At 36.3% G+C, this 24,502-nt stretch overlaps 1 protein-coding gene across 3 annotated transcripts in view; it reads right to left on the minus strand.

Moving 5' to 3' along the window:
* Positions 1 to 24,502, minus strand: part of LOC122098975 (interleukin 1 receptor accessory protein) — a 131,896-nt gene that overhangs the window by 18,616 nt on the left and 88,778 nt on the right. For all 3 annotated transcript variants that reach the window (XR_006145833.1, XM_042669546.1, XM_042669547.1), the window contains exons 5-8: positions 16,569 to 16,734; positions 14,465 to 14,536; positions 10,276 to 10,402; positions 7,483 to 7,631 (exon numbers count right to left, since the gene is read on the minus strand). Coding sequence is in view for 2 of the 3 variants with exons in the window: in XM_042669546.1 (XP_042525480.1) it covers positions 7,483 to 7,631; positions 10,276 to 10,402; positions 14,465 to 14,536; positions 16,569 to 16,734 (514 nt within the window). In the remaining variant the exon portion in view is untranslated. The remainder of the gene's footprint in view (positions 1 to 7,482; positions 7,632 to 10,275; positions 10,403 to 14,464; positions 14,537 to 16,568; positions 16,735 to 24,502) is intronic.

Here is a 24,502-nt window from a genome sequence, read left to right on the forward strand (position 1 = left end):
ATTTAAAGAAAAAATAATAACAATACATTGTGGTACTTTATATATATGGAACACTAAAATGTATTATAACAACAGAATGTAAAAGAGGGAAGAAATGTGTGCAATTGCAACATCATAGCAATTACTTCAAGGTAAACAACTAGCTCAAAATCTTTATGCATTGAAGAGAAAAGAATAACACAATAAAAATACCAAAGAAGCAGAACCAATAAGAAAAATGTGATGATAAACTGAAAGAAGAAAGGAAAAAAGAAAAATACAGACTAAATGAAGCAGACAATAGATAGCAAGATAATAGGATTAAAGGCAATACATAATTATATTAAAGGTAAGTAGATTAAATATTAAAGTTAAAAGACAGAAACTATCATTTAAAAAAAATTCCAAGACCCAACAAAATGTTATATATAGGCAACATATTCAATACAAAGTCTCTAGTCGATGAAGAATAGAGAAGAATATACTATGAAAATACTAAATGATGAACGCTGAAGAGGTTAAATTAATATAACATGCAGAATAATATAGAAAAACCACAAATGCTTTTTAATCGAAGAGTCAATTCATCAGAAAGATAAATCAATCTGACGTATGTCAACCTATGACCAAGCATCAACGGAAAGTGTGAGTACCCCCAACAGACATCCCCCTTTTCCATTCATATCTGAAAAGGAACCCCTACCTCTACTTCAGAAGAAAGCCATATTGGAAAGTGGAGCACCTGGATGAACACACTTGCTGGAGAAGTGGTGCCCCATTTGAAAAGGGCAAAGGAATCTGATCCTCTTGCAGGCCTCTCCCTCCCTCCCCCCAGCCCCCTGTGCTGGAAAACAAAAGGACCAGCCAGGAGGAGGCAGCACCACCCCTCAGCAGTGAGCAAGGCCCACCAAGAACCTTGGAATTACAAAACCAACAGTTACTAAAAGCCCACTGGAAAAAAAACAAAAACAAAATTAAAAAAAAACTGGACAGGTAGTAAAAGCTGAGAGTGATTTCAGGTGGGGCTCAGAGAGGAACTTAGAAACTGGGTAGGCTACTGATTCCAGATATGTGGCAGTACTGCCCACACCAAAGTGTGCTGCAGAAATGGTAGGTGCTAGATAACAGACATTTCCTACCTGTTTTAACACACAAAGCAAAGACTCATCAAAGAAAAAGAACTATAGACCCATCTCTTTGATGAATATCTATGCAAAGCTTTCTGGCCAACCAAATTCAACAACTAGCCAAAAATACCATACACTATGTTGAAATGGGATTCATTCCACGGATGCAAAACTGGTACAATATATGTAAGTCAATTAATGTAATTCAACACATCAACAGGAGCAAAGACAAGAATCACATGATCATCTCAATAGAGACAAAAAAAGCATTTGACAAGATCCAATACCCCTTTATGATGAAAGCTCTGGAGAAAGTAAGAATCCATGGAAAATTCCTCAATATAATAAAAGCTCTGTATGACAACCGACAGCCAGCATTATACTTAAGGGGGAAAAGTTAAAACCATTTCCTCTAAAATCAAGAGAGAGACAAGATGTCTGCTCTCTCCACTCCTCTTCAATATAGTATTGGAATTCCCTGTTAGAGCAATAAGGCAAGAGACAAGCATGAAGGGGATTCAAACAAGAAAAGAAGTAAAATTCTCCCTTTTTGCAGATGACATAAAGAACCATGTAGATTTCTCTTCCAAGTTACTTGAGTTGATCTGAAACTCTGGCAAAGTAACATGGTATAAAATTAACCCACAAAAATCAGTAGCTTTTCTGTAGCCAATAATGAGAAGAGTAATGCTGAAATTAAGAAAGCAACTCCTTTTTTAATAGCCTCAAAAAAAATAACATATCTAAGAATTAACCAAAGAGGTAAAGGACCTCAATGATGTAAACTTTAAAAACCTTAAAAAGGAAGTTAAAGCAGATTAAAAGAAGTGGAGAAACCTCCCATGTTTGGAAGGATTAACATTGTGAAAATGGCAGTACTGCCCAAAAGGATCTACAAATGTAATGCAATACCCATCAATATCCCAATAACATTCTTCAGCGATATAGAAGAAACAACCCCAAAATTCACATGGAATAATACAAGACCCACAATAGCAAAAACAATCCTTAGCAGGAAAAACAGCACAGGACGAATATCAATTCCAAGCTTCAAACTCTATTACAAACCATACTCATAAAAATAAAAAGCTTGATATTGGCATCAGAACAGGCCTAAGGACCAATGGAATAAAATAGAAGATCCAGAAATGAACCCACAGACTTATAACAACTTAATATCTGATAAGGGAGCTCAAAACACAGCATGGAGGGCTGGGAAGGTGGCTCAGTGGTAGAGTGCTTGCCTTGCATGTCTGAGGCCCTGGGTTCGATTTCTCAGCACCACATAAGCAGAAAAAATAAAAAAGCTGGAAGTGGCGCTGTGGCTCAAGTGGTAGAGTGCTAGCCTTGAGCTGAAGAGCTGAGGAACAGTGCCCAGGCCCAGAGTTCAGGCCTCACTACCAGATCCAAAAAAACCCAAAACACACCATGGAAGAAAGACAGCCTCTTCAACAAATGGTCCTGGCAAAATTGGCTATATACATGTAGAAAACTGAAGTTAGATTTTTATATATCACCCTGCACCAGAATCAACTCCAAATAGATCAACACCCTTAATGTAAGACCAGAGACATTGCAAATATTACAGGAAGGGATAGAGGAAACAGTAGGATTCCTAGACACATGTTGAAACTTCCTAAGTAAAGATCCAGAATCACAACAAATCAAAGAAAGACTGGATAAATGGAATTCCATCAAACTGAAGAGTTCTGAATGGCAAAGGATATAGCATGATAAATAGTCCACATGATGGGAAATTTTTTTACTAGCTATGCATCAGACAGGGGGCTCATATCTAAAATATACTCAGAGCTCAATAAATTAAACCTCCCCAAAACAAATCCTCAAAGATACAAAACTCAATTAGTAAATGAGCTAAAGACTTAAAGAGAGACTTCTCCAAAAAAGAAGTAAGAATGGCCAATAGACACATGATGATATTCCATTTCTCTGGACATAAAAGAGATATAAATCAAAACACTGAGATTCCACCTCACCCCAGTTAGAATGACCATTATCAAGAAAACTAACAATAACAGATGCTGGCAGGGATGTAGCCAAAAGGAACACTACTACCTTGATGAGAATGCAAACTTGTCAACCACTTTGGAAAGCAGTATGGAGGTTCCGCAAAAGATTAAACATATAGCTTCCCTATGACCCAACAATCCCGCTTCGGGTATGTATCAAATTAACCACTAGAGCCACCATCATGTCCATGTTCATTGCAGCATTGGTTACCATAGCCAAGAGATGGAATCAACCCAGATGCCACTCAGTGGATGAATGGATCAAAAAAAAATGTAGTATATATGCACAATGGAATTTTATGCTTCCATCAGAAAGAATGACATTGCCACATTTGTGAGGAAATGGAAAGACTTGGAAAAATTATACTAAACAAAGTAAGCCAGACACAAAGAAACATTGGCTGCATGGTTTCCTTCCCTTGTAATAACTAGAATATGCCTATAAATATATAAGGAACACAGTGGAAAGTAAAAGGCAAATAATTACCTGGACATGATTAATTAAACAACAATCTGAACACTCACACATTCTTAGGAGAGGATTTCAACAACTATTTACATAAGATCATATAAAATGATGCTTATCAAAATGAACTCCAAGAAATGGCAGAGAAAAGTTTTTCTATTATTCTGTGTGCGGTTCTCTTTGTTCTCCTTTGGTTAATTCCTTTCGGTCATTGTTTTTAATTTGTGTGCCCTTTGTCTTGTATGTAAGTTTATCTGATTTGGGGAGGGGAAGGGAAACACAGAAATGGTGGGACAGAGGATGAACCAATTCAGCAGTGAAACTCACCAGACACTATGTTGGAAATGCACTGTACTATTATGGGGGGAGGGATGAAATTCATGAGAGGAAAAATTTGGAGATAATGAAGGAGGGGATAACACTGTTCAAAAGGAAATCTATTCATTCATTACCTGAATCATGTAACTGTACGCTTTTGTACATCACGTTCATAATATGTTTTTAATCCTAGAAGAAAAGATTCCCAAAACTCGTACAAAGAAATGGAAAATCTGAAAAACCTCTGAAGAAACTTAATATATAATTGAAAGCTCTCTAATAAAGAAAATACCAAGCCTAGATAGTTAAATAAGTAATTTTATGAAGATCTGACCCAGAAATAAATACTAATTTTGCAAGTCTTTCAGATTAGAGCAAAATAATTCCTTTCATGAGGCTAGCACAACTCTGCTATTAGTCAAAAATTGACAGTAAAAGAAAATGATAAATCAGAATCCCTTACATTGAAAGGTCTGAGAAAAACCCTTAAAGTGAGCAGAAGTCTGTAACATAGTATTAGCAAATCCAGTCTGGCAGTAGTTTTTATATTGACTTTTTATGTCAATATATTATGATGGTATGGTGGGTTAGTGTAAGAATGCACGATTGGATAAGCATTTTAAAACAATTACTATAAATCATCACAAGGACAGATGAGAAAAAGAAAAAGCCAAGGCTTTCTCAATATACTGAAGTAAGAATTCAACAAAACATACTCAATATAAGGAAAAGAAGGAGAGAAGAAAGGGGGGAGAGGGAGGATGGGAGTAAGGGAAGGAAGAAGAGAAGGAGAAAGGGGAAAAAGAAAGGAGAAGGAAAGGAGGCAAAGAGGAGAAAGAAGGTTCAGCACACTAGAAATAGAATGTTAGCTCCTAATACAAATATAATTCATCTACAGAAAAGCCTATAAACAACATCTTACTTAACATATACAAAACTGAATGCTTGCCCTTCAAATTTAGGAACAATTCAAAACAGCAGTTGTAGTAACTTCTATTGATCATTATACCATAGGCCAAAAGGAAGTAAAAATAATCAATGGTATAAAACTAGGAAAAGAAGAAATAAAGATCTATTCACTTATGATGACAAGTTCAAGCATATAGATATATTTTAGCAACCCAAAACAGAAAGCAAAACAAAACAAACAAAAAAACACACTTTATTACATTGATTTAATTACTATATTTAGTATGGTCAAAATATCAGGTCAATACACAAAAATCAATTAATTGCACTTTTATGTTTATCAATGGATAATTACCAAAATAAAAAATGTTAATTCAAAGAGTAAATTTGTCTACTATGTGTTCAAGACTTATATGCTCAAATACTTCAAGAAGTTACTAAGCCAGCAACTGGTAGTTTATACCAGTAATTCTAGCTACTCAGAAAGCTAAGATTAAGGATCCCAGTTCAAGGAAAGTCCAGACAGACAAATCCTATTGCTCAAGTAGTTGAGCACTAGCCATGAGCAGAAAAGATCAGTGAGATTCAGCGAATCTCAATATTTTATTTCTTCAGTTGCTCCCAAATTATCTGTTAAATTAATACAATACCAACCAAAATTTTGGCAGCTTTTGTGTAGAAATTGAGAAATATGTATTGCCTAGAAAAATTTTCTGAAGAGTAAAATGGAGGACATGTAGCTGTAACATATTTAACACTGTGTTAAACAAGATAAAGTCTTATCAAACTAAAACAAGATAAACATATTAACAGAACAGACTGCAGAACACCCTTAAGAAATTAGAAGTCAAATATATTTGAAAACATTCCACCTACAACAATCCAACCCTCTGAAGATGCAGTTATGAAATACCATTTATTAATGACTCTAAGAGATCTTGAACTAAATCAGCTTGATTTTGTTGACTTAGATCATCATTATTTTGACTCTAAATGTGCTTGTCAAATAATATCCACTGATAAAATCCTTGTAAAAATAATAAGAACTAACTTTTTTTTTAGCATTTGATATCATATGTATTTATAACCGCACCTGTTCTGACCACTTAGCTAATGAGACATTGATGCTATTTTTGCCTAATGAAGATGAAGTAATTGAGGCCCAGAGAGATTTACAGATGTTCCCATGCTCATAGAGTTAGGATGCACAGGGTGCTGACAGGCCAAATCTATAGTACAAATAATGCGTGGAGGTGCCATAATGATCTTTCACAGGGCTAATGTCAAGAAATTAACAGTGAAAGGGACCTAACAGCATGTACTCAGGCTTCACTGGGGAGAGAAGTAATGGCTTATCCTGAACAGACTCACTGTGACTTCTCCAGAGTGATAGATACTTTAAGGCTAGATCCTTTCTCTCTCATTTTTATGTAAGGAAAAGCTTGGGTACAGACTTCTTAGTCATCAACTTTACAAAAATGGATTTAGGCCCCATGAAAAACATGAAAATCTTGAGGGAGGTTTTTTAACTTTAAACATAAATAAGCTCTAGAATACACCAGGATCCAGGTCTTTTGGAGCACACTAATCAGGGCATGTAGGATAACACCATTACTTTCTTTCAAACCACTGTAAAGCATTGTCAAAGAGATTATCTGGGATTCTGTTCTAGGGGAGAGAACCACAGTGAATCTTAATCTGTTTCAGGAGCAACAGCTCACACAAGAGCACTTGATAAATTTTATTTATTGTAGAAAAATCTAGTCATGTTAACATATAATTCATTGAACATTTCAGATCACATCTCAAATAATTTTAGCACTTGTGGTCAGTGGTACATTGTAAAACTATCTGAGTGAGGAAAGGGATAGTTTGGGAGGGATGGGTAAGAATGTTGAAAGAATGACATTGATCAAGACACATTGAATTCATAAACCACTTTGTTACTATACAATTATTTAAAGATAATGAAATATTAAAATGAATTTAAGAACAGACTGAAAAATATAAAATGGCATGAGTATTGATAGATCAAGCTTAAAGTGATAATTTAAAAATTATATCTTTTTCTGGGAATACGTATTCTTATGATCCACTTAACTTCTTGCAAACAATTAGAGAGTTTCTATTTACATTGCATTATTATCAGTTCTTCTAAGAATAGTTACAAATACATAATTCTATTTCTGCTATGTAGGAAGGAAAAATTCCAAAAGCATTAGGTCATATGATATGGTCATTTTTAGGATTCTTGAACTGTGCTGTCAATGATTTGTAAAAGCTCCTTTGTAATTCACCAATAATATATGATTCTGAGAGTTTTGTCATATCCTTTGTAACTTAGAATACTTTATTTTTCAATTTTCATGGTTATACAGATGTAAAATTATGCCTACTATAATCATGTAAATTTCAGTAACATTTGAGCACTAAGCTACCAGTACTATCAGAAATTGTATTTAGTGCATCTTTACATAGATTAAAATCTGTTCTGAAGATTTTTCATTTATCTTGGACTCATTACTATGGTGCCAGGGTTGTTGTGCCAAAGTTCAGGAACTCTCTTCTCAATTTTTTGTTTTCCTATTCACCACATGTAACCACAAGGTCACATTTGGGGTTCACAGATTCATCTGCTGAGTACATCCATTACCTTTCTGCTTCACCTTGGCTGCTCTGTCAACTTCTCCTTTGGCATTTCTTGCGTGACAGACATAGTTGCGCTTGAGATCCTCAAGAGTAACTTTCTTGATGCTCAAAATCTGAGTTCTTGTTTCATCTTCTGTTTTAGAATAACTTACACTAAGTACCAAAAAAGAAAATCAAAGTATCAGTGAGACTCAAGGCCATGCCCTGTGTGTGTATCACACGAGTAAGCAGGGTACTCAGGGGAGAGCAGATGGACAGGATGCTGATAAGCAGGGTTGCCTGTAATGTAGTGGTTTAGAATAGAAACAAAGCTTGGTGGTAACTCTCATTTCCATCAACTCCCCACACTACCTTAATGCCAGATAGAATCTCAATACTGGCTTCTCTTACAGCTTTATCTGCATAGTAACATGCCTCCTCTAAGGCTGGATGCTGAACCAGTATGGAAAGAATCTTCTGGGACCAGACCCATTTGAATTTGGGTCCAGGTTTTTAACACTTACTACTATGTACTTTGAGCAAAATAACTAATATTTTCATATCTTCATTCCTGTTTTGTAAAAGAAGAAAATGATAATGCTCATACAGTATATAATACATGTATTAATTTATGAAAAATTCTGAGGACTGAATGGTTTAATGCATCAGCATAGAAGATGGCTTAGGAAATATTCATGTAGGCTATTAGTACCATCCCACAGTAATGATTGCTGACCTCCAGTGATTACAAAACCTTAGATTCTGAACACAGGCAGAATATTTTGGCTAAGAGGCTGAAATTTCCACAGTTAAATTCTAATATAGAAAGAGAAGAGGCTGCTTGAAGCAAGAAAACTTCATGAAAAGAAATACATGCAAACTTCAGTGAGACAAAGATCACATGTTTTAGGTTTAAGATTAAGATTTACTATTATTTGAACCACATTACCCAAAGAGAAAAAGACCTTTCTCATATATAGTTGAACAATGCCCATGTTCTCCTTGGGAACAAGGTTACTGTTATTTATGAAAATTTGGTTAAAGACTCTCATTGGTCTACCCTCAGCTTAACTCTCTCATTCTCTTGAACTGAGAATGTGTTTCGATCACAGCAAGGGGGAAACAACCCAATTTCCTTCTTGTTCATTCGTAAGTATCATTATGAATTCAGAATTTCTGAAATACTAATAACTCTTCTTGGAGTTTCCAGTCATGTCTTTTATCAACCCATTAGGCAATGGTAGTAATAATAGTAATAATTTCAATTTTAGAGCACTCCTTTTGTATCTTCAATATGCTCTGTCTCTCTAATCTCCAGGCCTTTGCTTTTAATGCTTCATTTACCAGAAACAATCTTTCCATATTCCTTTATCCACCCAATTTCTACTCATCCTTCAAATCTTGATCTTTGTGCTACATCATCTGAAAAGTATTGCTTAATTTCAAAATTTGACTGAGTCCCTTATTAATTACTCCTGTAACATCCAATCCTTCCTAGTCACTGAATTTATCACATTATATTCAAATGTCTGTTCTTTCATTGTTATGCCTATAAAATCTACCCGAAGTAGACATTTTATAATTTCTGCAAAAACGCCTGAACTCAGGAAAGAAGTGCCTTTTGACTTCAAGTAGCATTAAGCCTATTTGCACATGGGTGATAAAACAGTCACATAGTTCATCATTGTTGATTACATTCCCTGCAGCAGTGAGCTAGTTGTCCTTTGGCCTTGTATACTTCATTTACAGAGAAATCATCTGGCTTGCAACACCCATTCTTTCTGCTTCGTCAGCTTCCCTACAAAATCAGGCTGATTTAAGCACAGAATACCATGTAATTACTTGAATAGTGAGCTTATGTTATTTCCCATACATTTTTAAAATAAATTTTAGTGAACATTGATGTATTTGACCAATATTTTAAGAAAAATGATCAAATATTTCAGAAGGAAGACAAGAGGAAATGAATATTTACATCCATAAAAGAACTAACCATAATTATCTAAGGTACAAACACAGAGGCATATACTGAAGGGCTGGGAAAGAGAAAACAGCTAGTTCCATGTATCCCTGTCTAACCTTACATTGTAGCCTTTTCATTCTTGTAGGATACATATTCCATCTACTTCCAAGTGAACATTAGCAACATATGGAAAGACTTGCTGGGTTTAAAAGAATATGGCACATTTCCTGTGTGTAAACCGATGAATATTACCTTTTTCATTCAACTCTTTTTTTAGGGGGGATAGTATTGTAATTTGTACACAGGACAGGTATTCTGTTTCCAAGCCATGCCTTCAGCTAATTTTGCACTGGTTATTTAAAATAGGATCTCACTTTTGTCTAGTCTATAACTGGACCATGATTCTCCAATTTTACAATTGCTACTATAGCTGTGATGATAGATTCCTACCACCCCATATCCTACCTCTTCTGTTGAGATGAAGCCTCATGTACATCCGCACCCCCACACTGATCTGTAATCATGATCATCACTTTTTCAGTTGCCCACATATCTGGGATGACAGACACAGGCTACGATACCCATTTGTTGGCTGAGAAGGGGTCTAGCAAACTTTTGTTCAGCTGGCATCCAGTTACGATCTCAGTCTCCTAAGTATCTAGAATTAATAGGTCCAAACTACTATGTTGCCTTCATTAATTATTTGTTTGTACCATACTGCATCAGTATAAAGGCTTAAACTCAAAGTCTTACACTAAATTCAATTTGTGATACTCATTGGTTAGTACTCATCAAAGGACATTAACCTGAGGAAGAAAGTATAATCCCCCTGGCATGCATATGCTCATGTAATACCTTTCATTAATGGTTATGTCAATAGTGACGTCATCAGGCTTTTTCCCATCGATGGTCCACCAAATCTCATTGTGGGAGTCCTTTATAAAACTAAAATAGACTTGACAGGGGATCAACAGCTCCTCTCCTAATAGCAAACCATAAAAAAATAAACAAGTTAAAAGATGAAGTTACACACCAACTTTTAACTTTCATGTGTTTATATTGAATGAAACATTACATTGAATGAAACACATTTCATATGTCTATATTGGTCTATTTCCCTAGTCATCTACCAAAAGACAATGTGTGCCATAGTTCATCCCACAATAAAATACACAAAACAATAAAGTGAAGAAAAAAAGGCCAACAATTTTACATGAAATTATTAGAATGACCAATTTTAATATAGTCCATATGCTCTAAAATGTCAGAATTTGTTGAAAAAAGGCTCTGATAGTATTTTTTCTAATGATACAGCTCTCAAGTTCTGTTCCATGTTAGTCAATATAAATATATTTGACCGATATTTTAGAAGATATTGATTAAACATTTCTGCAGCCACTCCTTGTGGCTGAGGAAATATCCCCCATCTTGTGGGTTTGGTCTAAGAAAATGCAATAATGATATTACTCAGAGAAACAGCTAGGCACCTTCATCTTGAAACAAGCTTTTGTAACACATTCAATAACTCCCACTAGTGTAACCACTTTATATATGCCCAGGAATAGTATTGCTGGATTATAGAATTATCCTAGAATCCAGCAACCATTTGAGGGCATTTATCCAAAAGATTGTAAGTTAAGATACAAGGAAGACTCCTACTTATTGTACTGCTATTCACAATAGTCAAATCACAGAAACATCCCAGATGCCCTACCATTGGTGAAGGGGTCAAGAAAATGGTGTGTATATATACACAATAGAATTGTATTCATGCATTGAGAAGAATAATATCAAGTCATTTGAAGGAAGGGAATGGATCTAGAAAAAATCATGTTGAGTGGAGTAAGCCAGGTTCAGAGAGACTGAATCACGTGGGCAGAGTGATGGAAGGGATGACATTTATTAAAAGGCATTGTACACATAAACTAACAAGCTAAATCAAAACCCTTCTACTAAACTATTCGAAAGAAACAATAAAAAAGGATATATGGTATGGAAATAGCATGAAACATTGGTAGACAGAATGAAAAACATAAAATGTCATTTGCAGAAAAATGGATGGAATTTGGAATCATGAGATTGAATGAAACAAACCAGGTTCAAAAATCCAACTATCACATGATTTCTCTCATTTGAGGAATATAGACCTAAAATATAGATGTTCAGGCTTGTATGTGTGAGTGTGTGTATGCATGTGTATATGGAGAGAACATGAATGAATGAATGAATGAATGAACCAAAGAAGTGTTTGGGAGGCAGGGACAGTAAGGAGAGGGAAAGAGAATTAAGTAAGATGAGTAATACTGGGATACATTATGTTGATGTATGAAGATGGCAGTTAGGAATCTCACTGAAATCTGTTAAAGGATAAGATGTTAGGAGATAGGAAAAAGAGAAAGAGAAGAGTTTAACCTGGTTAAATTATAATATACCCACATGTGAAATACCATAGCATCACTCCTTTTGTACAATTAAGATACAGTTTTTAAAAAAAGTGAAAAAAAAACAGGCTGGGAAGGTGGCTCAGTGGTAGAGTGCTTGTGTTGCATGCATGAGGCCCTGGGTTCGATTCCTCAATACCACATATGCAGAAAAAACCAGAAGTGGTGCTGTGGCTGAAGTGGTAATGCACTAGCTTTGACCTGAAGAGCTGAGGGACAGTGCCCAGGCCCAGAGTTCATGACTGACAAAAAAAAAGTGAAAAAACAAATCAGTGAACGTAAAACAGGCTCTGTTGGAGGATAGGCACCAGTAGGTATTGGAAGACCCAATGTAGAGGGTTGAATGAGAGTGGATATGGTTAAGTATTTTAAGTACATTTATGAAAATAGCACAATAGAACTTATTTTTTAAGGACTTCAGGGGAGGATGGAGAATTTTAAGAGACTGTTTGATTAGTATATATTTTATGCTTATATGAGCATGTCATAATGAAATACTCTTTATACAATTAACAGATGCATATGTGTGTGTATACATATATATATACACACACATACACATATATTAAAGAACTACCAGGGGCCTGTAGCTTATAACTATAATCTTAGCATCTCAAATGCTGAAATCTGAGGATCACAGTTCAGAGCCAGCCACCGGCAGAAAAGTCCTTGAGACTCATCTTCAAACGACCACCAAAAATGCTAAATTTGAGTTGTGGATCAAATAGTAGAGTGCTAGCCTTGATCAAATGAGCTCAAGTTCAATGCCCAGACACTGAGTTCTAGCCCTAGGATATGCACACGTGTGCGTACACACACACATATGCACACGCACACACGCATGCACACACACATGCATGCACACAAGAAATCTAAAAGTCCTAAATGAAAAATTAAGAAAAGGACATAGTTTATAAATAGAAATTTTAGCTGTTCTTTAGAGACGGATAATGCAGTAAGGGAGACCTTCACACAGAGCCAACAGCAACGAGAGCAACCCAACACACTCACTCAGAACTTTGTACAAGCGATGGTGCTAAATATTGATACCTATTAATATTCTCATTTAATTTTAATCAAACAGGATGAGGTGCTTTTAAAATTCATGTTCCACAGAGGCAAAACCTCTAGCTTCTGGATAGTAGCGAACATTTCTAGGTCAAATTATTAATAAGTAGTAGCTAAGAAATTGACCTAGACTGAACCTTCTATCCCAGTTTGCCCAGAACAATTTTGTTTTGTGCCTGTTTCCTGGTTAGCTATTAATATTGACTGTGTTTGCTCCCCAGACATGTTTAATTTTGGAGGACAAATTCTGTTGTCCTTCTGATTTAAGCTTAGGTTTATCTAACTAGTGGTTAAATTCCATTCCAATGCATGGCACCTTGGCCTTGCCCTCCAGGTTTCTATAGCAATATTTCATTAAAGATAATGAAATAAACACAAATTCAGGAATATTTTTGAAGTATAAGTAGATTGGACATATTTCTGTGATTAGCAAGGTTACTGACAGTGGGGAGAACTTGTATATTTATATTGTAAAATCAGAGCTAATCCTAGGCAATTTGACCTGGGTTGACAGAACCCCCTTCCTGTGTTTACTACTTGTTGCTAGACAAATCATATTTGAAAAATGATCTATATGTTTTCTTTTTGATGGTCATTCTCTACCTATGTTGACCACTTGAAACAGATGTCTCTGATCACCAGTGGCTCACACCTGTAATCCTAGCTACTCAGGAGGCTGAGGTATGAAGAGCAAGACTTGAAGCCAGACAGGGCATGAAAGTCCATGAAACTCTTAGCTCCACTGGAAAACTGGAAGTGGTACTGTATGTCAAGGTGGTACAATGCTAGCCTTGAGTGAACAAGCTCAGGAACAGTACCCAGGCCCTAAGTCCAAGCCCCACAACTGACAACGGAAAGGAAACAGAAAGCAGAGCTCTATGTTAAGACAAATTTCTTTTACATCTCTTGTTGTGCCTGAAATGGCTTTATTGTAAATGATATGAGTAGAAAATTTTACATTTTTCTACATTGTTCTATTCAATTAATTTTGGGAGGCTTGAGTAAAAAAAAATCACTAAGTGACCTGCTATTTGATCAGTTATAAATGATTTTGGTTTAGCTTGAAACAAAAGAGGCACACTAGCCTTTGTAAGTGCTCTGAATCCAGGTGCATTGGCTTTATCTATTTCTATCCATGATACAGCCTTGCCTCCTCCCACCCTTTGCTTCTGCACAGCAGATCAAAAGTTTAGAGTCTGTCTTGTGCTCATGTTGCAGCTCCAATAAACCAAAGCCTTTTATAAAGCAATCATTAACCAGCAGAGGAAAAACTGAGAAGGTTCTGCGCAAAGCAGAGGCTCCTTTAGTTGTCCTCAAGATGGATGATGTAGATGATCCCCAGATGCCTTGGTTTCTGATATTTCAGCTTAAATTTGTGTGTGCACGCATGCGTGCGCGCGTGCGTGTGTGTGTATGTGTGTGTGTGTGTGTTTATGTGTGTGACTGCATTTACTGTACTGTACTGACTTAACTGACATTGAATTTTTTGTATTTAAGATAATCTAATTGAAATTTAGATGCACAGTTATCATTACCTGGTTCTTTCTCATATACCACACGATCATTGGGCGAATAGATCTGAGGAGGCACTGCATCTTTTGGAGAGCCTGTGGTAGAAGATTGAAAAACAAACAAAAAAAGAAAGTGACATTAAAAACAATCTCCTGAGAAGCCTTGCCCAACTTCCAGGCACAATCTGTCAACTCTTGAGAAAGATCATATTCTAAACTATACTCACTTACTACACTTTATTCATTTAAAACAAGCAAAGGGTCACATAATGTAAAAACCATTTTGGCTTCTTTAACAAAGGGCTGACACAGACCTCCTGAAATCTCCTTTAATTTCCTGACTATCATGGGTAATATGAACATCTTTTGTCTAAGCCCCCAGTGTCTGACCTAAGCGTTTCTAAGACCCTAGAAACTGAAAGAGTTAAGAATGTCTCTTTACATGATAACCAGATGAATATTGGTTGCGGCTCCCTAGATGACTTCAGAGTGAAGTCTTCTGGATTTGAATCAGAAAGATCAAGGCCTAATGGAAGGTCTGGGATGTTCAGTCCCAACCCATCTCTTCCAGGGAGGTGAAATAAGAGGGAGGAGACTAGATTAATCACTGATATAAATGGTTCAATGAACCACTAGGTGATTGTACTTCAATGAATATCCTGAACAGTGAGGTGTGAAGAGCTTTGGGGTTGGTAAACATATCATCCAGCTATGAGGACAGACCATGGGTAGTGTACTCTAATGTTATGTAACAAGGATCCCTCATCTACAATGCTTCTCCACCTGGCCTTTACATGCTGGTCCCTTGAATTTCTTGTAAGAAATTAGTAAATGTAAGTAAGGTGATTCCTTGAGTTTTAGAAGCTAATGTAAGTGAGAGGAAGTGATGGGCAGCTGTGATTTTAAAACAAAGAGGGGCAGGGGCATGGACAACCAGGCAGTTGCTTGCAAATAGCATCTGAAGGAAGAGTAGGGACAGTCTTATAGAAATGAGCCCTTAGTTGGTGGGGTCTGTGTTCATTTCCGGTGGTTAGTATCCAAATGAATTAAACTGTACAACACACAGATGGTATTTGCAGAGAAATGGAGAATTGCTTAGTGTGGAAAATTCACACATTTGGTGACAGAAGTGTTGTTAAGTACAAAAAAAGCAAGTTTTTTTTTCCTCTGCCAAGAAACAAACAAAACATGTTGAGTCTTTCCCATGTTTCAAGCAGAGATTACTTGGATTGTTTGACCAAAGTTCATGATTTTCAAAGCTTATATGAGATTGACTTACTATACTTACTATATTTATACTATACGTTATACTATACTATACTAAACTATTATATGCTTTTCCTGTGTAGTCCGTGTGTGTGTGTGTGTGTGTGTGTGTGTGTGTGTGTGTGTGTGTGTGTGTTGGGGAGTAGATGTAGATGTAAAGTTGTTCTAATTGAAAAATAAGTCATGATATTTTCAATTTATACTCTGTAGTCATTTGTTGTGATTGTTACCTAAATATTTCTCCTCAAAATGCTCTGTGCCTACTCTGAGACCTGGCCAAATAAGTAATAAATAAATGAATAAATACATAGATATTTAAATAAGAGTATCAAGGCCATCCCATAAGTAGACCTGAGGAATGTTGAAAGCTCATCCATGTGATTACTGCTCTGTGTAATAGTTGAAAGAAAAAAAAATACCTTTCTGTATTGCAGCACTTCTAAGGACCTTTACTATTTGAATGTAAACTGGAAAACAACAAGTGATCGGTATAGTGCCCAACATCTCACTATGTAGCTTGAGCTGGCCTAAACTTCACATGTAATCCAGGCTGGCCTTGAGCTCACCATTTTCCTATCTCAGACTCTCAAAGTTGGGATGAAAGGTAGCATGTTCCATTATGCCTGGCTAACACACTTTTCTGACAATAATATTTACATCATTCACTGGGTCTTCCCTAACAGTCTTTTCTTCATTCATTCACATATGAAACCAGGCAACCAGTTATTGAACATGGAATAGCTAGAGGTCATGGGGCTGGTGGAGGTCTCATACAGTTGACATGCTTGTATATAAGAAACAAAGTGCCGTAACAAGACTGGTTCATTTGGGTATGAATGTGCAAATGATGAATTCTGCTTACCTACCACCTTTACAATCAGAGTCCGAGTAAGATGAAAGATGCGTCCATTTTCTGGATAAGTAACAACACATGTGTAATTCCCATTGTTTGAAATGAAGGGGATGAGAAAGCTCAAGTTTATACCTTCAGTGATGACATTATGAAAATTCTCAATTTTCGTGCAGTCCTAGAAGGAGAAGAAAGTGTTTGACATTTAGATACTTTATGCTCAACATCTCATCTTGCACAAAGATTTCAAGTATCTCTACTGCTCTTTACACAAACCAGTTTTGGTTGAGTATGTGGACAATGTTTCTTCAAGGAGCACATGAAATGAATGTTGTTAACTTTTCTGCATACACACACACAAAGTAAGAAATTAAAATTCCAAGCCACGAATTCAAAAACTGAGGCTACCTGTCTGAGGATCCACCATTCAAATCCCTCAGGTCTTAGGTTAATAGTGAAGCCGAGTTCAAATTTTGAAATAATAATGAGAAGGAAAATTTGAGCAACTGCTTTAGAAAATAGTTATTTTTTTCAGTTATACTGTGAATATATTAGTCTTGCAACCAAGTTACTCTACCTGATAGAAGAGGCTCCAACTTAGATCTCTGATTTGGTCAGTCTTGGTCATGCTATAGGCTAGCCATAGCAATCATTTTCAATTGTGTGTGTGTGTGTGTGTGTGTCCATTATGGGGCTTGAACTCTGGCCTTGGGCACTGTCCCTGAGCTTTTCAGCTCAAGGTGAGCTCTCTACCACTTGAGCTACAGAGCCACTTCTGTTTTTTTGGTGGTTTGTTGAAGATAAGAGTCTCACAGACTTTCCTGCCCAGGCTGGCTTTGAACCATGGTCTTCAGATCTCAGCCTCCTGAGTATCTAGGATTACACGCGTGAGCCAGCTGCACCCGTCATTTTCAAATAGCTTTGTCTTTCTTTGACTTTAGTCTGTTTCACAATTGAGTATTATTTACACCTAAAATTTGAAAAAATATATATTATGTACTTTATCAAGATATAAACATTTGTGTTTGTTTTGCCATTCTTGAATTTAAACTCAAGGTCTGAGCACTCTGTCCTTGAGCTTTTTTGTTCACACTAGACCTCTACCATTTGAGCCACAGATCTGCTCTGTTTTCTGCTTTTTTATTTATTTTTTTGCTTCTTAATTAGAGATAAGAGTCTCAGAGACTTTCTTGCCCAGACTGATTTTGAACTGTAATACTTAGATCTTAATCTCCTGAGTAGATAGGATTATAAGTGTGAGGCATTTATACTCAGCAAGATGGAATAATTTGTTTCTGGTTCTATGTTATAATTTCACCTGACCTAATTGATGTTTAAATGATAAAACTGCATTTCATCCTAGAAAAATGACTAGAGTTCTATTTTAGATCTTTCAGATTCAACAGTTGGCTGTATTACTATATTTTATTTTTAGAGTGCTTTCTTTTTCTTTTATTCTACATTTATTATTAGTTTTAAGTAGTTGTACCATTTAATGAAGCAGTTTATTTTTTCTTTCTTTGTAATTCATTTCATTTTTCTTTTTCTATTGTGAAAATACCGTACAGAGGGGTTACAATTACATGAGCAAGGTAATGAGTACATTTCTTATCAAGCATTGTTGCCTCCTCCTTTGTTTCCCCTTCCCATCCCTTCTCATCTCCCTCCACCTCTGTCTTCCCTCCCCCTTCTCCCCCATGCCAAAGTTGTAAGTTCGTTTTTTGACATAACATTTTGTACATCTCATTGTTGCAATGGGTCCACCTGTATCCCTAGTTAAACAATTGTTTTCTCCCCCTTCCCCTCCATAAATTATACCAACATCAAATATAGTGAAAGCAGGGGTTTTACCGTGGGAGAGGGACATACAAAGCAACAAAGAAATATATTATAAATATGTTAAAAACAATAGCAAGAAAGAAAAACCATTTGAGTCCTGATCTTGGGGTTCATTTCACCTAACATCAACTTATCTGACCGTTTCTGCTTGTCTCAGACATATACTAGTTATTGCAAATAAGGGAAAGCATGGGACCTGTGTTTCTTTGGGCCTGTTGCAACGTATCTTGATCTATATCGCCCTTTCAGCATTATCACCCATCCCTGCCCTTCCCACCTTTTCCCTCTCTCTTCTTTACTTTTTGAATATTTTAATTATCTATAAGTAGTTGTACAAAGGAGTTGCCATTCAACATAGCAGTATAGGAATGTATCTTAATCAATGGCACTCCTTTCAATATTCTCATCCATCCTTCCCAATCCACTCCTTCCCTTGCTTTTCATAATATTTTAGGGTATGTTTTGACTTTTTTGCCATTTAACAAAAGTTTATATAGCCAACGCATCTTGATCTGTGTCATCCCTTCAACATTTTTCACCCCCCCTTCAGCCCACCGCTTCCCTTATTTTTCTTAATTTTGTGGTTTATACAATAAATTCTTGACTGCATTCTCTCCCTTGCCCCTTCATTCATCTACTCTTCTCCCTTTGACCCCCACCCTTCCTCTTACAAGTACCCATTCCCTGGTACTAATTTTATTATACTGTAGCAACGAAATGTAGAAGAAATCAAAATATCATCTATGACACAAATCTATGTTGAATACTGACTTATCAAAAAACAACAAACCACTGTTTTTCTTTTAAACATCAACAATTCCTGCATAGCCAAACATGAAAAAGTACTCTCTAAGGCCTTCAGGTCTTTGACATTCTGTGAGTGTTTTACAGACTTGTATGTACCATTTCTTATATTTCACATAGTTAATTTTAGGTTCTTGTGCACTTAAAAGTTTTACTTCTTTCAGTTCCTTGGGCATGTATGTTGAAATACAACAGTTACCTTCAGAGGAACATTTGCAACTCTGTCACAGGGGCTATGTCTCTTCAGAACAGCACTAGAGGACTTACTATCAACGCAGGGAATTTATTTGCTCAGTGTAATTTGTCCTGTTCGGATAAGCAAGGCTTCTGGACACTTGTCACAGCTACGGATTTTGATACCCTTGGGTCATCACAATGCATAAACCCACCAAGGCCTATATTCGTATAATAAATGCACATCGCCTTTGTTTTAAATTGAGTTTAGAATGTCTGCAGAACTCTATATGATTCTGATGACACCTTTTATTTCAACAGCTCAAAGTATTTTCCTCCTCATTTGTTGGCTGTTCTAACATCCCTGTGAAGTAGGTAGATCCGAGTGAACATAGTCTAGTTTCACAGACAGAAGAGCTAAGAGACAGATAGATATTCTACCTACATAGCACAGCACAAAGCTGAAACTCAAGTTTCCCAGCAGTTGAATAAAGGTCTTATTGATTCAGACTAAACAACTCTCACCAGCCAAGAGCAGATGCTATAAAAAAAATTATACAAAACTACGCATGTGGCATGCAACCTTTTATTTTAATGATTTTTGTTTAAAACTTATAAAGTCTGTAATGCTCTTATCTCCATTTTGTAGATGAGGAAACAAAAATGTTTAAAGCTTAAGTAACTGTCAATGGCAGGCCACTTGCTAGGCTCCAAATGGGATGTGAAACTAGATCTCTTTTTTCCATTGTCAATCTAAATCTGTTCATTTCAAAACCTCTCCTTTTAATTCCACACAGGAGCCCTGCACCAAGACCTGGCTTGGAATAGTCTCAGTGCTAAAGGGTAATGTGGTTCTGTCTCATAAATGGATTACTACAATTAAGCGGTGAACCGGAAACACATACTTATCAAGGTGAGAAATCAGATAGTATTATTAAACTTGTAAACATCGTTTTCAAGAGTTCTCTGTGAGGCAATTTTCATAGCTATTTCAGAGCTGTCAGCATTTTAGGAATAAAAGTAATTCACATGGTAAGAGTGCATACATGTATCTTATGAACTGACTGGAATTGTTAAGTTGGAAAAGAATGTTCATTTTAACTTGTAGTGACTGATTCAATCTCTGTTTTTCATGTTAGGAAATTGTCTTTACACTGTTCAGTATATGTCTCTAAGATACTTGATGTGTGTGTATATATATATATATATATATATATATATATACACATATATATACATGTAATATACATATATGCACACATATACAATATACATGAATAGTGTCTATGTATTCACATGCATGCATATATTTACATGTGTATACATATATATATATATATATATATACATGTACATAAATATACACACATACACACATATATAATGAGATCTTTAGCTCGGAGCCTGGGCACTGTCCCTTATTTATTTGTTCAGGGATGGTACGTTATCACTTGAGCCACACCTTCCACTTCCATCATTTCTGTGGTTCATTGGAGACAAAAATGTCATGGACTTTTCTGTCCAGACTGACTTGGAATTGCAGCCTCGGATCTCAGCCTCCTGAGTAGGTTCTATTACAGGTATAGCCCCTAGCACTTGGCTCACACAAAGTCATTTTAAAGCTACAAAATCAATCCTGGAAGAACAAAGTTTATAATGATTTCTAAATTGTTTATTGGGAATCCAGAAGAAAGTGGACTCTGAACAGCTCATAGAATAATAAGCATGTTTCTGACGATCAGAAGTGAGTTAACAGTAAGCAAATTTCCACAATGAACAAATACTTGTCTGGCTAGAAGTCACAGTCCTTCTAGTGGACCCATCAGTTCCTCATTCTGTATTGAAAAGAGAGAAGTTAAATAGAAGAGGAACTTTTCAACCACACAATGGTTTCCGGAACAACCAACCACAACCACAACACTGTAAGAGTAGTACAAGAAATGACACTGCGATCCTTGAGGAAATGAATCATGTGAGGAGGTGAAGGCTTGGGCAGGGACTGTTGTGATGTCTTAGGTGTTTCCATTTGATAAGCTCACCTCACATGGGATCTGTGTGACAGCACAGAAACAGGAAGGACATGCTTGCTAAACTATAGCTATTCAATCTAGGGGATGATGATCACAAATACAAAGGGATGGTAGGGGAAAACAAAGGAGGGGGTAACAATGCTCCATAGGAAATGGAGCATCATTACCTTGCTCATGTAACTGTAACCCCTCTGTACAGTATCTTCACAATAAAATACATATTAAAATAAAAATAAACAAATACAGTGAGGGGTTACTTTAACATGGAGTGCAAATAGCAAACATTTAGAAAAACTTAATGCAGAAGGAAGATTTTTCCTAGATCTGAAAAGTCATGTAAACTATTTATAGCTATTGGAAAGAAGGGGGGAACATGAGAAACACTTCCGAGCATAGGAAAGATCTCACCTGAACTGCCTTACTATTTTCCCCTTGTTATAATTTAAATTGCTTCATTATAATGTTCTATTTCATATGGTACTTCTCTTCTGGACGAAGTTTAACTCCTGTCAGGTCAATGGTAGCAGATGGACTTTATCTATATTCCTGGCAACTTCACAGATATTTGTCATGTGGAGATCAATGCATTTGTGTTGCATGATCAGAAATATAAAAGAAGCAAAAGTCTGAATTCATGGAGTTGAGAGCTCAAAGAGGAAGAAAATCACAATGAGTATATGGAATACAGCATGGAATGGGGGATTATAGAGGTGATCCAAAAGCTGCAACTTAAGACACAGTTTTGAATAGTCAGGAGCTACTCAAGCTTTTACATCAAAGATGATATTTGTATAAAATAATTTTTGCTGTGTGATGAAATCTCACAAGAGCCAGTCACTTCTAGTGCCCAGATTAAGTACTTCAAAGTTTACAATATTTACAAAATCCCCTCTATGGCTCAGGCACTGTTGGGAGCTGGACACATATTAGCCAGTTAAAAAAAAAGTTGGGGCTGGGAAGGTGGCTCAGTGGTAGAGCGCTTGCCTTGCATGCATGAGGCCCTGGGTTCGATTCCTCAGCACCATATAAGCAAAAAGAAAAAAAAAGTCAGAAGTGGCGCTGTGGCTCAAGTGGTAGGGTGCTAGCCTTGAGCTGAAGAGCTGAGGGACAGCGCCCAGGCCCAGAGTTCAGGCCCCACGACCGGATCCCCTCCCACCAAAAAAAGTAAAATAACCCTCCCCCAAACAAAAACACAAATGGCACTTATGCTCATGAAATTTTATAGTGCCGTGTAATTCATTCAGTTATTTAATTAATTGCTAAATACAATATGTGTCAGCAGAATTTAGTGTTGTATTTGTTATTCAGAGAAACGAAAAAGAAAATGTAAGAGAGCGAGCATATTACCTGGCACAGAATAAATAAATAAATAAAATCACTATAGTAACACAAGTAAGAAATGAATTAAATTCTAAGAAAGTACAGACCAGTGATATATTATGCTGAATTAGTCTGAAGGCTTCACAAATATTAATTTAACATGGGCTTTAAGTTTAAATGACAATGAACCTCAGATACCCCAAAAACATATGTACAATATTGTATGTATAGATACATATGGAATTATGAATATGCATTTCTGAAGAAAAATATAACTTTATGCCAAATTTAAAAAAATCATTCTTAGGAGTATAGGAAAAGGCAAAGAATTTTCCAAAACTCTAAATTGTTAAACCAAATTGGAGCAAGCATTAAAAATAAAAAGAAACAGTATATTATAGAGGCCTTGGACTAACTTTCCAACAATAGGTTCTATGCCAATAAGAAAGTCTGGTCTGGCTCTTCTACAGAAATGTTCTTTCCTGACTGGCGCTTTGTCAGGAAAAAAAGGAATTATTTTCCTGTTCTCTGAGAGAGATTCACAAATAAGGTCTGACAATTCTGACTTATTTTACATTAAACCTTAAAGTAAAGGTAATTTACCAGTGTTAATGCTCACAAAGGGTACAAGGCCAACCAGTTATCTGCAAACAGATAACCACAATGACATCACTCTGTTAAATGGCAGTTGAAAGTATTCTGCTATATTCAGGGGTTGCCATAAGTGTAATCAGCAAAACACTCAATAAAGGAGTTCCTCTGCATCTCAGGGCAAAGGGGAAATGCCTTTATCTCCACCAGTGCCTCAATAAAACAAAACTGGAAATATTCAACTAATACAATGAAAAAGAGAATTATTTCAGTTGTAGTAAAGTTCGAAGGGTGTAACAGTTTCTTAAACTTGTATAATAATAATGTTGTATTATAATAATAATATGATGTATAATAATAATGATGATGTATAATAATAATAATGATGCATAATAATGATGATGATGATTTAATAATAACTCCGGCAGTAACAAAAACACACATGCTGTCTTTATTCCTATATATTTGGAATGTCTATGTGAATAGATGGGCAGTCTGCAATTTATATGCATATTGTGTTCCAGAAGGTTTGGATAGATGAGTTATTTGAAATTCAGTATACTGCTCAGAAACCATAGTTTGCTTTCCAGGACTGTTTCAAAAGCCAGATTATTCAATAAACATTTACTGAACAACAATTTACTTCACAGAATTGCTGATTCAGAGAACTGTAAGTTCTGAGTCCTGAGTTAAGGAAACACTGCCACCCAGAAGAAAGGATGGGAGAGGAAGAGAAGATGGGAGAAAAACCTCCATTCTCATTCTCTCTCCAGTTCTTAAATAGAAACATTTGGTTTTCTGTTTCTTCCAATGTCACTTTGTCCAAGGTCCTCTCAATTTTCCTGCTCCTTCTATCCACATTTTCCCTAGTTCCCACCACCCAGGAAAAAAGCCAACACCGTTCAAAGATTGCCCAGCCACTCAAAGTACTTTAAGCTCTGAAAGTACAAACTAGATTATCCTCTCCACACCAGCCTGGAAGAGTACTTACTGGCTTCGTAACAACACAAAACTTACCTAAAAATCTCACACTCTTTCATTTGCAGCTGGATTGTTTAGAGTAGAATACAGAAGAATATGTGTGTGTATGTGTGTGTGTGTGTGTGTGTGTGTGTGTGTGTGTGTGTGTGTGTGTAGACTCTCAGTTCCTACCCCTGTGGTCTGTGGACAATTGCTCAGCTGCACTAT

This window comes from Dipodomys spectabilis, unplaced genomic scaffold, assembly GCF_019054845.1.
Source record: "Dipodomys spectabilis isolate Male_0828 unplaced genomic scaffold, ASM1905484v1 ptg000017l, whole genome shotgun sequence".
Classification (NCBI taxonomy): domain Eukaryota; kingdom Metazoa; phylum Chordata; class Mammalia; order Rodentia; family Heteromyidae; genus Dipodomys; species Dipodomys spectabilis.